Below are 12,083 nucleotides of genomic sequence, written 5' to 3'. Positions count from 1 at the left end.
TCAGGACACTTTGCAAGAATTCTAATATTAGGGGAAAACAACAACTTGTACTGTGATAGAAGAGAGTGCTGATTGGTTGGAGTCTGAGTGGCGGACTCTGATTGGTAGAGGCATTGCCAAATGTCAAACAATGCTGGCAGTTAACTGTCAGTCACCATCAACTGGTGCATTCTCCATGGGCAACATCTTGACCCACCAGAGTCCATTTGCCAACCAATCAGCACTCTCTTCTCATATAGTACAAATTGTTGTTTTCCCCTTATATTGGTATGCTTGTGAAATGTCCTGAAGCAGACAGTAGATACAGAGGTGGTTACTGGAGGGGAAGAGCAACTGACAACAGAGGACAGCAAAACAGAGGAGAAAATGGACTGGATGCAATAATGGACTGGATGCAACTGACCCTATGCAGGGTCAGCACAAGACAGACAGAGCTGGAAATCCATGACAGTAAACCTTCTGGGAAGATGATGACCCCCACGAACCAACGAACAAAAGATGATCGGTCTTCAAAGAACAGAAACAAAATGGTTCAAATGACCATCTATCTTGTCCGTCCCACTTCCTATTTCTGTCCTCACTGACCATTTTGTTTCCATGGTGAATGGATGCAATGACACTAGTGATCATTGTTCTATGTCAAGCCAGTTAGCTGTTCGACCATTGGGGCGTCACAGATGTATATGAAGTAACAATTCTGGAGTGCATTATAAAGCTTTAGCAAAATTTGCTTTTTCCATTCCCCCACATGGTCTGAAAGACAAATGCCGGCCCTTATTTTAAATACTTCTTCACATTTTTGAAAGCAAAACGTGTAAAAAGCAAATGGCTGAAAGATACATTTTAAAAGAACAAATAAGAAGCTGGTATGGGCAGAGGGCAGGGATGTGAGACTAAACTGATAGGTTTTTTTTCAGAGAGCAGGCCCACGAATGATGGGCCGAAGGGCCTCTTTTTCTTGTGCTGTAAGATTCTAAGGCAGTGAGACCCACAGGTAATATAACGAAACAATCCTCTGCGTGAAGCTGAAGGAGAAAGTAAAGAATTTAGAGCTAAGGAGCGTGAAAAGATATATAATTTTATATTTTATTTTTATACTTTATAATTATCTCCTGCGCCCTGGCACAAACATGTGAAACGTTTAATCAATTGTACATGTTTCAATTTGGATCTTAGTGACAATAACCCACCACAGGTTAACAACACATCGATTCTGGAAACAGCAGGCTTCCTTTTGCATTTAAAGTTGAGAGAGAGACACACAAAATAAACAAACAACTTACCGCAAATCACAATCTGAGAGGCTCCCATAGCTTTGGAAACGAGCAGATTCACAAGCCCAATTGGCCCTTTTGTACATGAAAAGAAAGTTATCTGTTAGAAAAACCTTTGGCAGGTACAGGGTTAAAAGAAAATCTTCACCTGGCGTCAGGCCGCTCATTTAACAGGAGAGGCGGTTGGGGCATGATGCTCTTGGTTTTTTGGCGAATACAATTCTCTGGCACTTACAGTAGAGCAAGGAATTTGGAAGGAATTACTGAACAGGTTTGGTTAAAACTCTGCAACTAGGATGTCGGATGAGAAACTGTACAATTCTCTGACACTCTCTGTGTCTCTCTCACTCACCCACCATTCTCTCTCTATCCCTCTATATTCCTGTCTCTCTATCTGTTTGTCTATATCTGTCTCCCTCTCCCTTTCTCTGTCTGTATCTCACTGTCTTTCTCTCCCTCTCTACTACTGTCCCTCCCTCTCCTGTTCTCACCATCTCGCTCTCTCTCTCTCTGTCTCTCTGTTTCAATCTCTCTCTCTTTCTCTCCCTCTCTTAATTTATTCTTTCATGGGGTATGGGTTGCCCATCCCTAATTGCCCTTGAACTGAGTGGCTTGCTGGGCCCATTTCAGAGGGCAGTTAAGAGTCAACCACACTGCTGTGGGCCATGTAGGCCAGACTGGGTAAGGACAACAGATGTCCATTTCCTGAAAGGGTATTAGTGAATCAGATGGGTTTTTAACTACAATCAAGTCACCATTACTGAGACTAGTCTTTATGTTCCGGGTTTTATTTATTGAATTTAAATTCCACCAGCGGCCGTGGTGGGATTTGAACCCATGTCCCCAGAGCATTAGCCTGGGCCTCTGGGTTACTAGTCCAGTGACATTACCACTACACCCACCATCCCATCCTGAATAGCGTTCTGCCTAAATCTCAGATTTCTACTTTTTCTGCTTTGCTACAACAATGACGTGTATTTATATAGCGCCTTTAAATGTAATAAAACGTCCCAAGGCGCCTCACAGGGGCATTGTAAAACAAGACGTACCACCGAGCCACAACATAAGGAGATATTGGGGCAGGTGACCAAAGGCTTGCCCAAGGACATTGGACAGAATCTCGGCTGGTCAGCTGAGGAGCCATCGAGAGGCCCACGTCACCTCTCTTTGGGAAGGCCTGCGGCATTTTGTTCCACTCAGGCACTTGACAGGCCAGCGGCCTTCACCGGGATTCCTGGACCTGGGGTGCGAAGGTCCTGCCCGCTGAGAGCTGCTGGTCAGAGGCTGGCATCTCTACTGAGCGGCAGCGCCACTGGCCATTAGGATGCCCACCTGGCGCTGAGTATCGTTGCTGGATCCCAGCGCACAGGTGAGTGAAGACAGGGGTCAGGAGGGGTGGCAAGGCTCATGACGGAGGGTTTTGGGAGGGGAGGGGATGGCCCTCAGTGGCTCCCCCATCCCCCCTCTTCCTGATGCCAGGCCCTCGGTCAGGCACTGAGTACCTTGGAACAAGGGACCTCCCTCCTGGGAGCCTGCAGGCAACCCCAACAGGGTCTCCTTGCTGTGCTCCCCACACCTGCCCACTGGGGTAATACCAGAAGCGGCAAGATGAGGCCCTTAAGTGGGCATTAGCTGCCCACCTAAGGGCTCTCAATTGGCGGCGGAACAGCAAGGCCGTCAATGGGCACTGACATAAATCAGGGCGGAGGCAGGAAGGTGGTGAGCTCGCCAGCCACTACCGTCCATAAGACATAGGAGCAGAAATTAGGCCAATCGGCCCATCGAGTCTGCTCCGCCATTCAATCATGGCTGATAAGTTTCTCAACCCCATTCTCCCGCCTTCTCCCCGTAACCTTTGATCCCCTTACCAATCAAGAACCTATCTATCTCGGTCTTAAATACACTCAACGATCTGGCCTCCACAGCCTTCTGTGGCAATGAACTCCATAGATTCACCACTCTCTGGCTAAAGAAGTTTCTCCTCATCTCTGTTCTAAAAGGTCTTCCCTTTACTCTGAGGCTGTGCCCTCAGGTCCCAGTCTCTCCTACTAATGGAAACGTCTTCCCCACGTCCACTCTATCCAGGCCTTTCAGTATTCTGTAAGTTTCAATCAGATCCCCCCTCATCCTTCTAAACTCCATCGAGTATAGACCCAGAGTCCTCAAACGTTCCCCATATGTTAAGCCTTTCATTCCTGGGATCATTCTCGTGAACCTCCTCTGGACCCTCTCCAGGGCCAGCACATCCTTCCTGAGATACGGGGCCCAAAATTGCTCACAATATTCTAAACGTGGTCTGACCAGAGCCTTATAAAGCCTCAGCAGCACATCCCTGCTTTTATATTCTAGTCCTCTCGAAATAAATGCCAACATTGCATTAAATTTGATTAAATGCACCCACCCCCCAAAAAGCAAACTTGCCGGAGGGGAAGCTACAAGAACATCTTACAAGGAGGAAAAGAGAGTGTCAAAAAAGTTCAGGGAGAGAATTCCAGAGTTTAGGGCCCAGGCAGCTGAAGGCAGGGCCGATAAGAGTCATTAAAGTCAGGATGTGCAAGAGACCAGAATGAGAGGAGTGCAGAGATCTTGAAGGATTGTGGGGCTGGAGAAGATTAGTCATTTAATCTCTTGTCATTGTAGCACCTGCATTTTAATGACTGCGCAGAACACAGCATCTAGAAACAAACAACAACAACTTATATTTGCATAGCACCTTTGAATAAATAAAACATCCCAAGACGCTTCACTGGAGCATTAGGTAACAGACTGTGACACCGAGTCACATGAGAGATTAGGTCAGGTGACCAAAAGCTTAGTCAAAAGAGGTAGGTTAATGGAATGCCTTAAAAAGGAGGAAAGTGAGGTAGAGAGGCCGAGAGGTTTTGTGGGGGTAGATTCTAGAGTTTAGGGCCAGGTAGTTTAAGGCATGGCCACCATTGATAGAGTGGTTAAAATCAGGGACGCACAGGATGCAGAATTGGAGGAGCTCAGAAAGGTTATGGGGCTGGAGGAGATTACGGACAGTCATTCAACCTCCAGTCGTTATAATACCTCTGCAGGATCTATAAAGAAATAATGCCTCTGCAGAACACAGGATCTCTAAAGAAATAAAAGGAAAGATTTACATTTATGGAGCTCATTATCACATCCTCAACCTCAAGCACATCTCAATATGCTCCAGAAGTTACTGTAAAGACCAGCCACTGCTGTTACCAAGGTAAAAACTCACTTACCCAGAGCAACATCTCACAAACTAACCTAGTGAACCTCCCTCAAATAGGAAGGCCAAAACTGAGGGGTTTGTTTGTTTCCCTTTTCAGTGTGTATGGAGGTTAAAAACAAAAGCAAAAAAATAAATAGAAAATGAGACAAAAAGAATCCAAGTAAACGTTCAGTAGCTGCTATTGGTAATTTACACAGTGTATTGCTCACCTGCCCCTAAAATGAAGACTTTGCTGCCGATTGTCACCCCTCCTCTACGACAGGCGTGAATCGCAACAGAAAGGGGCTCAATCAATGCACCTTCCTCAAAGCTGACAGATTCAGGGAGCCTGAAACAAGAACAAAACACCAGAGACACTAAACATTCAGGACATAAGTTAGTCTGAAAAAATAAAGACATGCTGTCGAAGTTTCCTGTCTTGCACTCATCAGGACAGATGCAAGAACACCAAATTTCAAAGGGAGCAATAATTTATACCGCATGGGAAAAGGATGATGATTGGTTGGCAAGTTGGCTCTGATTGGTCAAAGCATGTCCATGGACCAGGGAGCTTTTGTCCGACGCTTTTGTTTAATTGCAAAAGGGCTCAACGCCTTTTTTTTTTGCCTGCAGAATACTATCTTTGACAGCATGTCTATTTTCCCAGCAAATTATGTGTTAATCTTTGTTAGATGGAAAGGGACTTTTAAAAAAATGTTGACAGAAGCACAATTTCAGGAATAACACCCAGAGCTCTGTCAAGCAAAATTTCTCTTACATTCTTTTAAAATGGGATTTAAAACAGGCACGAGACAACTGTACTTATATAAAAAAGAACTTTTTGTTTTCTATTACCACCAAATTCAAAAAGATTCTCTGATCATAATCACATTGTTCTTCGTGGGAGCTTGCTATGCACAAATTGGTTGCCATGTTTTCTATATCGCAACAGTGACTGCACTTCAAAAGTTTCGTCGTTGGCTATAACGCACTTTGAGACGCCCTGAGATCAGAAAGGCGCTAGATAAATGCAAGTTCTCTCCTTTTGATGGACGAGGACAATACATGAAAAAATCCTCAGGCCTTCTACTTTTGTAAAGATGATTATCTAGCCCAACCCAATATGGGGAGGTGGCAGGGTGGTATTGTCACTGAGCTAGTAATCCAGAGACTCAGGGTAATGCTCTGGGGATCCAGGTTCGAATCCCGCCAGGGCATATGGTGGAATTTGAATTCAGTGAAAATCGAAAAATGACCAGTGTTGATTGTCATAAAAATGCATCTGGTTCACTAATCCCTTTCCTCCCTTTAGGGAAGGAAATCTTACCAGGTCTGGCTTACATATGACTTCAGACCCACAACAATAACAAGGAACAGAAACCAGACAGATCAAACCAGCATTGGCCTAGGCAGCAGAAATGAAATGGCAAACTCAGCCCTGTTGCCCTACAAAGTTCTCCTTACCAACATCTAGGGACTTGTGCCAAATTTGGGAGAGCTGTCCCACAGACTAGTCAGCCTGACATAGTCATACTCTCAGAATCATTCCTTACAGACAATGCCCCAGACACCACCATCACCATCCCTGGGTATGTCCTGTCCCACCAGCAGGATAGACCCAGCAGAGGTGGCGGCAGTGGTATACAGTCAGGAGGGAGTTGCCTGGGAGTCCTCAACATTGACTCCGGACTCCATGAAGTCTGGGTCTGCGGCAGGTGGTGAGGGAACCAACAAGAGGGAAAAACATACTTGACCTCATCCTCACCAGCCTGCCTGCCGCAGATGTACCTGTCCATGACAGTATCAGCCAGAGTGACCACTGCACAGTTCTTCACATTGAGGATACCCTCCATCGTGTTGTGTGGCACTACCACAGTGTTAAAAGGGACAGATTTCGAACAGATCTAGCAACTCAAGACTGACCATCGATGAGGCGCTGTGAGTCATCAGCAGCAGCTGAATTGTACTCGAACAGAAACTGTAACCTCATGGCCTGGCATGTACCCAATTCTACCATTACCACCAAGCCAGGGGGTCAACCCTGGTTCAATGAAGAGTGCAAGAGGGCATGCCAGGAGCAGTACCAGGCACACATAAAAATGAGGTGTCAACCTGGTGAAGCTACAAAACAGGGCTACTTGCATTCCAAACATTGTAAGCAGCAAGTGATAGGCAGAGCTAAGCAATCCCACAATGATCAGATCTAAACTCTGCAGTCCTGCCACAACCAGTCGCGAATGGTAGTGGACAATTAAACAACTCACTGGAGGAGGATTCTCCACAAATATCCCCATCATCAATCATGGGGAAGCCCAGCACATCAGTGCAAAAGATAAGGCTGAAGCATGTGCAACAATCTTCAGCCAGAAGCGCCGAGTGGATGATTCATCTCGGCCTCCTCCAGAGGTCCCCAGCATCACAGATGCCAGTCTTCAGCCAATTCGATTCACTCCACGTGATATCAAGAAATGACTGAAGGCACTGGATACTGCAAAGGCTATGGGCCCTGACAATATTCCAGCAATAGTACTGAAGACTTGTGCTCCTGAACTTGCCGTGCCCCTAGCCAAGCTGTTCCAGTACAGCTACAACACTGGTATGTACCTGGCTATGTGGAAAATTACCCAGTATGTCCTGTACACAAAAAGCAGGACAAATCGAAACAGGACAAGTCCAAGCCAGCCAACTACCACCCCATCAGACTACTCTCAGTCATCAGCAAAGAGATGGATGGTGTCATCAACAGTGCTGTCAAGCAGCCCTTGCTTAGAAGTAACCTACTCACTGATGCTCAGCTTGGGTTCCGCAAGGATCACTCAACTCCTGACCTCATTACATCCTTGGTTCAAACGTGGACAAAAGAGCTGTACTCCAGAGGTGAGGCGAGAGTGACTGCCCTTGATATCATGGCAGCATTTGACCCTTGACATTCAATGGCATTACCATCACTGATTCCCCCACTATCAACATCCTGGGGGTTTACCATTGACTAGAAACTGATTTGGACTAGCCATATAAATACTGTGGCTACAAGAGCAGGTCAGAGGGTAGGAATCCTGAGGCAAGTAACTCACCCCCTGACTCCCCAAAGCTTGTCCACCATCTACAAGGCATAAGTCAGGAGTGTGATGGAATACTCCCCACTTGCCTGGATGAGTGCAGCTCCAACAACACTCAAGAAGCTTGACACCATCCAGGACAAAGCATCCCCGCTTGATTGGCACCCCATCCACAAACATTCACTCCCTCCATCACCGACACACAGTGGCAGCAGTGTGTACCATCTACAAGATGCACTGCAAGAATTCACCAACACTCCTAAGACAGCACCTTCCAAACCCACGACCACTACCATCTAGAAGGACATGGGCAGCAGACAGATGGGGACACCACCACCTGGAAGTTCCCCTCCAAGCCACTCACCATCCTGACTTGGAAATATATCGGCCGTTCCTTCACTGTCGCTGGGTCAAAATCCTGGAACTCCCTCCCTGACAGCACTGTGGGTGTACCTACACCACATGGACTGCAGCGGTTCAAGGAGGCAGCTCACCACCACCTTCTCAAGGGCAATTAGGGATGGGCAATAAATGCTGGCCCAGCCAGCGACGCCCACATCCTGTGAATTAATAAAAAGAACACTTTCCTAAGGGAAAGGAATCGATTTCACACCTCAGGCTGCACTGAGAGGAAGGGGAAGATTTCTCAGCACATATCCTCGCTGGTGATGTGTCATAGCAAGACATGTAAAAAATCAAGGGCAAGTTGGAGGGAAAAATCTAGCAAGTATATAATTACCACAAATAATATATAAAACTGCATTTCCAAAAGTTCCCAACTACTAGATTAGGCATAAATAGCACTTTTCTCAAAATAAATCCCTGCATGTGCACCAGTAACTGACAAATACTAAAATAAAAGCAAGATATTGCAGATGCTGGAAATCTGGAATAAAAACAGAAAATGCTGGAAAATCTCAGCAGGTCTGGCAGCATCGGTGGAGAGAGAAACAGAATTAACGTTTCGAGTCCAAAATGGCTCTTAATTAAAACTCAAAGTAGTAGTAGTTCTGGAGAACTACTATGTTGACCGGTGCAGACACAATGCGCTGAATGGCCTCCTTCTGTGCTGTGGACGTTTATGAGAAGAGTCATATTGGACTGTTTCATCCTCCACAGATGCTGTCCGACCTGCTGAGTTTTTCCAGCATTTTCTGTCTTTATTTCTGGCAAACACAATTTGAGAATTGTCGCTCACAACTGAAGGGCATAAATGGAGAAGGCACTGTTTACTTCTGCTAATTCAAAGTCATTTTTTCACTCTCCAAATGTTAATTAGAAATGCAAATGAACCAGTTGTATTAAAACGCGATGGTAAGCTTTTTCAGAGCCATTTCCATTCAAATTCATTGACTTTGAATGAACACGAGTCGACTGTGACATTTGAAAACCGATCTTTAACCTCGCCAGTTTTACTAAAGGCTATAGGAGACTATGCAATTTTCAGCATGACATGTTCTGTACTTTTGGACCCAGACAGTCATTTTGTTTCTACTAGGAATGTAACCAGATGAGTGCATGATGGACTCTGTCCTACATAATCCACTGTTTCACATGACATTTTTTGGAACCTCTGGTCTCCCCAGGGGTCTGGCTTGGCCGCAGTTTGTTTTTGAACAGATGTCTAGCAACGGTTAGATATCCTTCGATATTCCGTGATTAAATCCATAGAACCACAGAAAAATTACAGCACAGAAGGAGGCCATTCGGCCCATCAGCCAGAGAACACCCAAGTGCCCTTTCTAATCCCACCTTCCTGCACCCGGCCCATAGCCCTGCAGTTTACAGCACTTAAGGTGCAGATCCAGGCACTTTTTAAAAGAGTTTAGAGTTTCTGCCTCTACCACCAACTTGGGCAGCAAATTCCAGACGCCCACTACTCTGCGTAAAAAAGTTCTTCCTCATGTCCCCCCAAACCTTCTGTCACTTATCTTGAATCTATGTCCCCTGGTTCTAGAATTCTCCATCAAGGGAAACAATTTTACCCTGTCCACTCTATCTATTCCCCTCGTAATTTTATACACCTCAATCAAGTCGCCTCTCAGCCTTCTTTGAATCCAAAATCAGCTTAGGCAGTCCAGCATGAATTTGCCAATTCGGAGTTCCAACAGGGAGCTGATTGAGAATATTGGTGCTATGATAACGTAACCCTACCTCCCTTTGCAAGGACACCTACCAGAAGGATCCCTTGGGCAAACAAGTTGGATTCATACCCAGATGGTATAAACAGGAAGCTGCCACCTCCCAATCAGCGGCTAGCCATTAATGTATAAATTCTTTTCAAGTGATTGATTAACCCAAGATTTACTGTAATCCATTAGGCTTAAGTCACTGCATGTTGCCAGAATCATATAAAATTTAGTAACAGAATTAGTGAAATGCTGTTACATTCAAGCTCTCCCACATCCACTTTACCCATCCAAGAGTTAAACCTTGGGTATAAATTCTTTATTCCTCATTTTTCATTTTCAATCCAATTTCAAACACAAAAACTGGGCAGAGGTCAAGTCACATGCAAGCAAGGGGCAGTCCCGAGCCATATGTCCTGGATTTAACGATAGAGGATTAGAAAGGGCACCTGGGTGTCCTCGGGCTGGCATGGTCAAGATGGGCCAAATGGCCTCCTTCCGTACTGTAACTTTTCTATGGTTCTAGGAGGGACATCATGGACAGGCAATGCAGTAGAAATACTGGAAAAGCCTTGATGGTGGATCAGGGGAGAGAGTGACCACCATCGCAGAAGAGCTGGGAGATTCTGATTTCAACTGGAGGGCGTATGTACAACACTGGATAACCCAGTCATTTGACCCAACACACCAAATGTTTGAAGTTCTCCGTGGCTGGATGAGCAGTTACCCGGCCGGCATATTCCACTGTTTGTGCAACTTGCCTCACGGACTGGCTTTTCAAAAGTAAGGCTGGACTTCAATGGGTTTTGTGGGTGCCTTTCATTCTGTACCAGTTAGTTACAGATTGTTTCTCGATGCAACAGCAGTGGGGCAAGCAGAGCGCCAATATTGGCGGAAATGCCAATAATTCCAATAAAATTGGGTGACAAATTCTCCTTCCGGTAAGAGTTTGTTGGAAAGGTCTACAAAATAGCCAACCCATGAAGCACAGTCAAGCGTTTTTCCGTTTAATCTTCTAATCAGCTAGTTTCAAATACACGCCAGTACATTGTTACTTCAAATAACAATTTGAATAAACCGGTTCGATAGGTTATTCTTATGGAGCAATGTAACATGACCAATATTCATTGTTTCGTCAAATGTCAGGGACGTGCAGAGGAAAGTCTACATGCAATCCAATGATCAATGGGTCTATTGTTTGCTCAGCACATGCCATCTCATATTTGCTTTTGTGAACAAAAACACACATCAGTTCACAGAAGTTAGTACATTGCCTATGGGACTGCCCTTTCTGAAAGCCACAATAAAATATATTTCATGAAGCCTGAAATGCCATTCACACATGCTTTTATTTGTTCTTCCATGGGATGTTGGTGTCACTGGCAAGGCCAGCATTTGTCGCCCATCCCCAATTACCCTAGAACTGAGCGGCTTGCTAGACTATTTCTGAGGGCAGTTAAGAGTCAACCACATTGCTGTGGGTCTGGAGTCACATGTAGGCCAGACCGGGTAAGGGCGGCAGATTTCCTTCCCTAAAGAGCATTAGTGAACCAGATGAGTTTTAATGACAATCAATGATAGTTTCACAGTCACTGTTACTGACACTAGCGTTATAATTCCAGATTATATTAATTGAATTTAAATTCCACCAGCTGCCTTGATGGGATTTGAACCCATGTCCCCAGGGTATTAGCAGGGACCTCTGGATTACTCCTCCTATGATATTGACACTACACCACCATATCCCCTGATATGGAGATGCTAATGGTAAAGCAGTTGCTGATGCTAATGGCTTAATGGCTTAACTAGGATATAAACCAGATTAATGTACAAAAGAAAGATTTCAGTGTTCTCCATGCATGGAAACCGTCAAACTTTCGACTGTCATAAATTCCCAATGTTACCCTCCCCCCCGCAATGTACCCCATCAGGGTCACTTCTCCCTAAATAACTGGTGCTCACTTGTAACAGTAACTGGCGTCATGGGTATTGTATCGGCAAAGATTCCCATCGTCGGGAGGAGTAGCAGAGAAGAAAATGGTCGGGGAGAGGTTGTAGCGCCCAGTTCTGCAATACTCATCAATTTCTCTGGGGATTCCAGGCTCAATGGCGACTCTGTCACCTGCAGCAGAGCAAACACTTGGATAATCAATGATATCCTTTAACACCGGCAAATATCAGTGCAGCTGTAAACAAGTGGGTGTTATCTTTGGATGGGTCACCTTTATATTGGCCCAAAGTCATGGGCCAGGATTTTACAGCCCTGCCACACCTCCCCCACCCCCCGCAACCACCCCCACCACCACCTTTCATATCATAAACCACCAGGTATGCATTTTTCCCTTTCATGACCCACAGCCAAGTGGGATGAATTTGAGCTCTTAGCAAATTAGCATTTATAATTAGCACTTTCATATTT

The 12,083-nt window shown here is 45.4% G+C and overlaps 1 protein-coding gene across 4 annotated transcripts in view; it reads right to left on the bottom strand.

Moving 5' to 3' along the window:
* The window catches only part of LOC144669980 (sorbitol dehydrogenase-like), a 36,098-nt gene that overhangs the window by 7,442 nt on the left and 16,573 nt on the right, over nt 1-12,083 (bottom strand). For all 4 annotated transcript variants that reach the window (XM_078532284.1, XM_078532283.1, XM_078532282.1 and 1 more), the window contains 3 exons: nt 11,627-11,786; nt 4,707-4,825; nt 1,284-1,349 (listed from right to left, as the gene is read on the bottom strand). In XM_078532284.1, coding sequence (XP_078388410.1) covers nt 1,284-1,349; nt 4,707-4,825; nt 11,627-11,786 — 345 coding nt within the window. The remainder of the gene's footprint in view (nt 1-1,283; nt 1,350-4,706; nt 4,826-11,626; nt 11,787-12,083) is intronic.

This window comes from Cetorhinus maximus, chromosome 30, assembly GCF_964194155.1.
Source record: "Cetorhinus maximus chromosome 30, sCetMax3.hap1.1, whole genome shotgun sequence".
NCBI lineage: Eukaryota > Metazoa > Chordata > Chondrichthyes > Lamniformes > Cetorhinidae > Cetorhinus > Cetorhinus maximus.
This window is presented reverse-complemented; position numbering and strand designations above follow the sequence as displayed.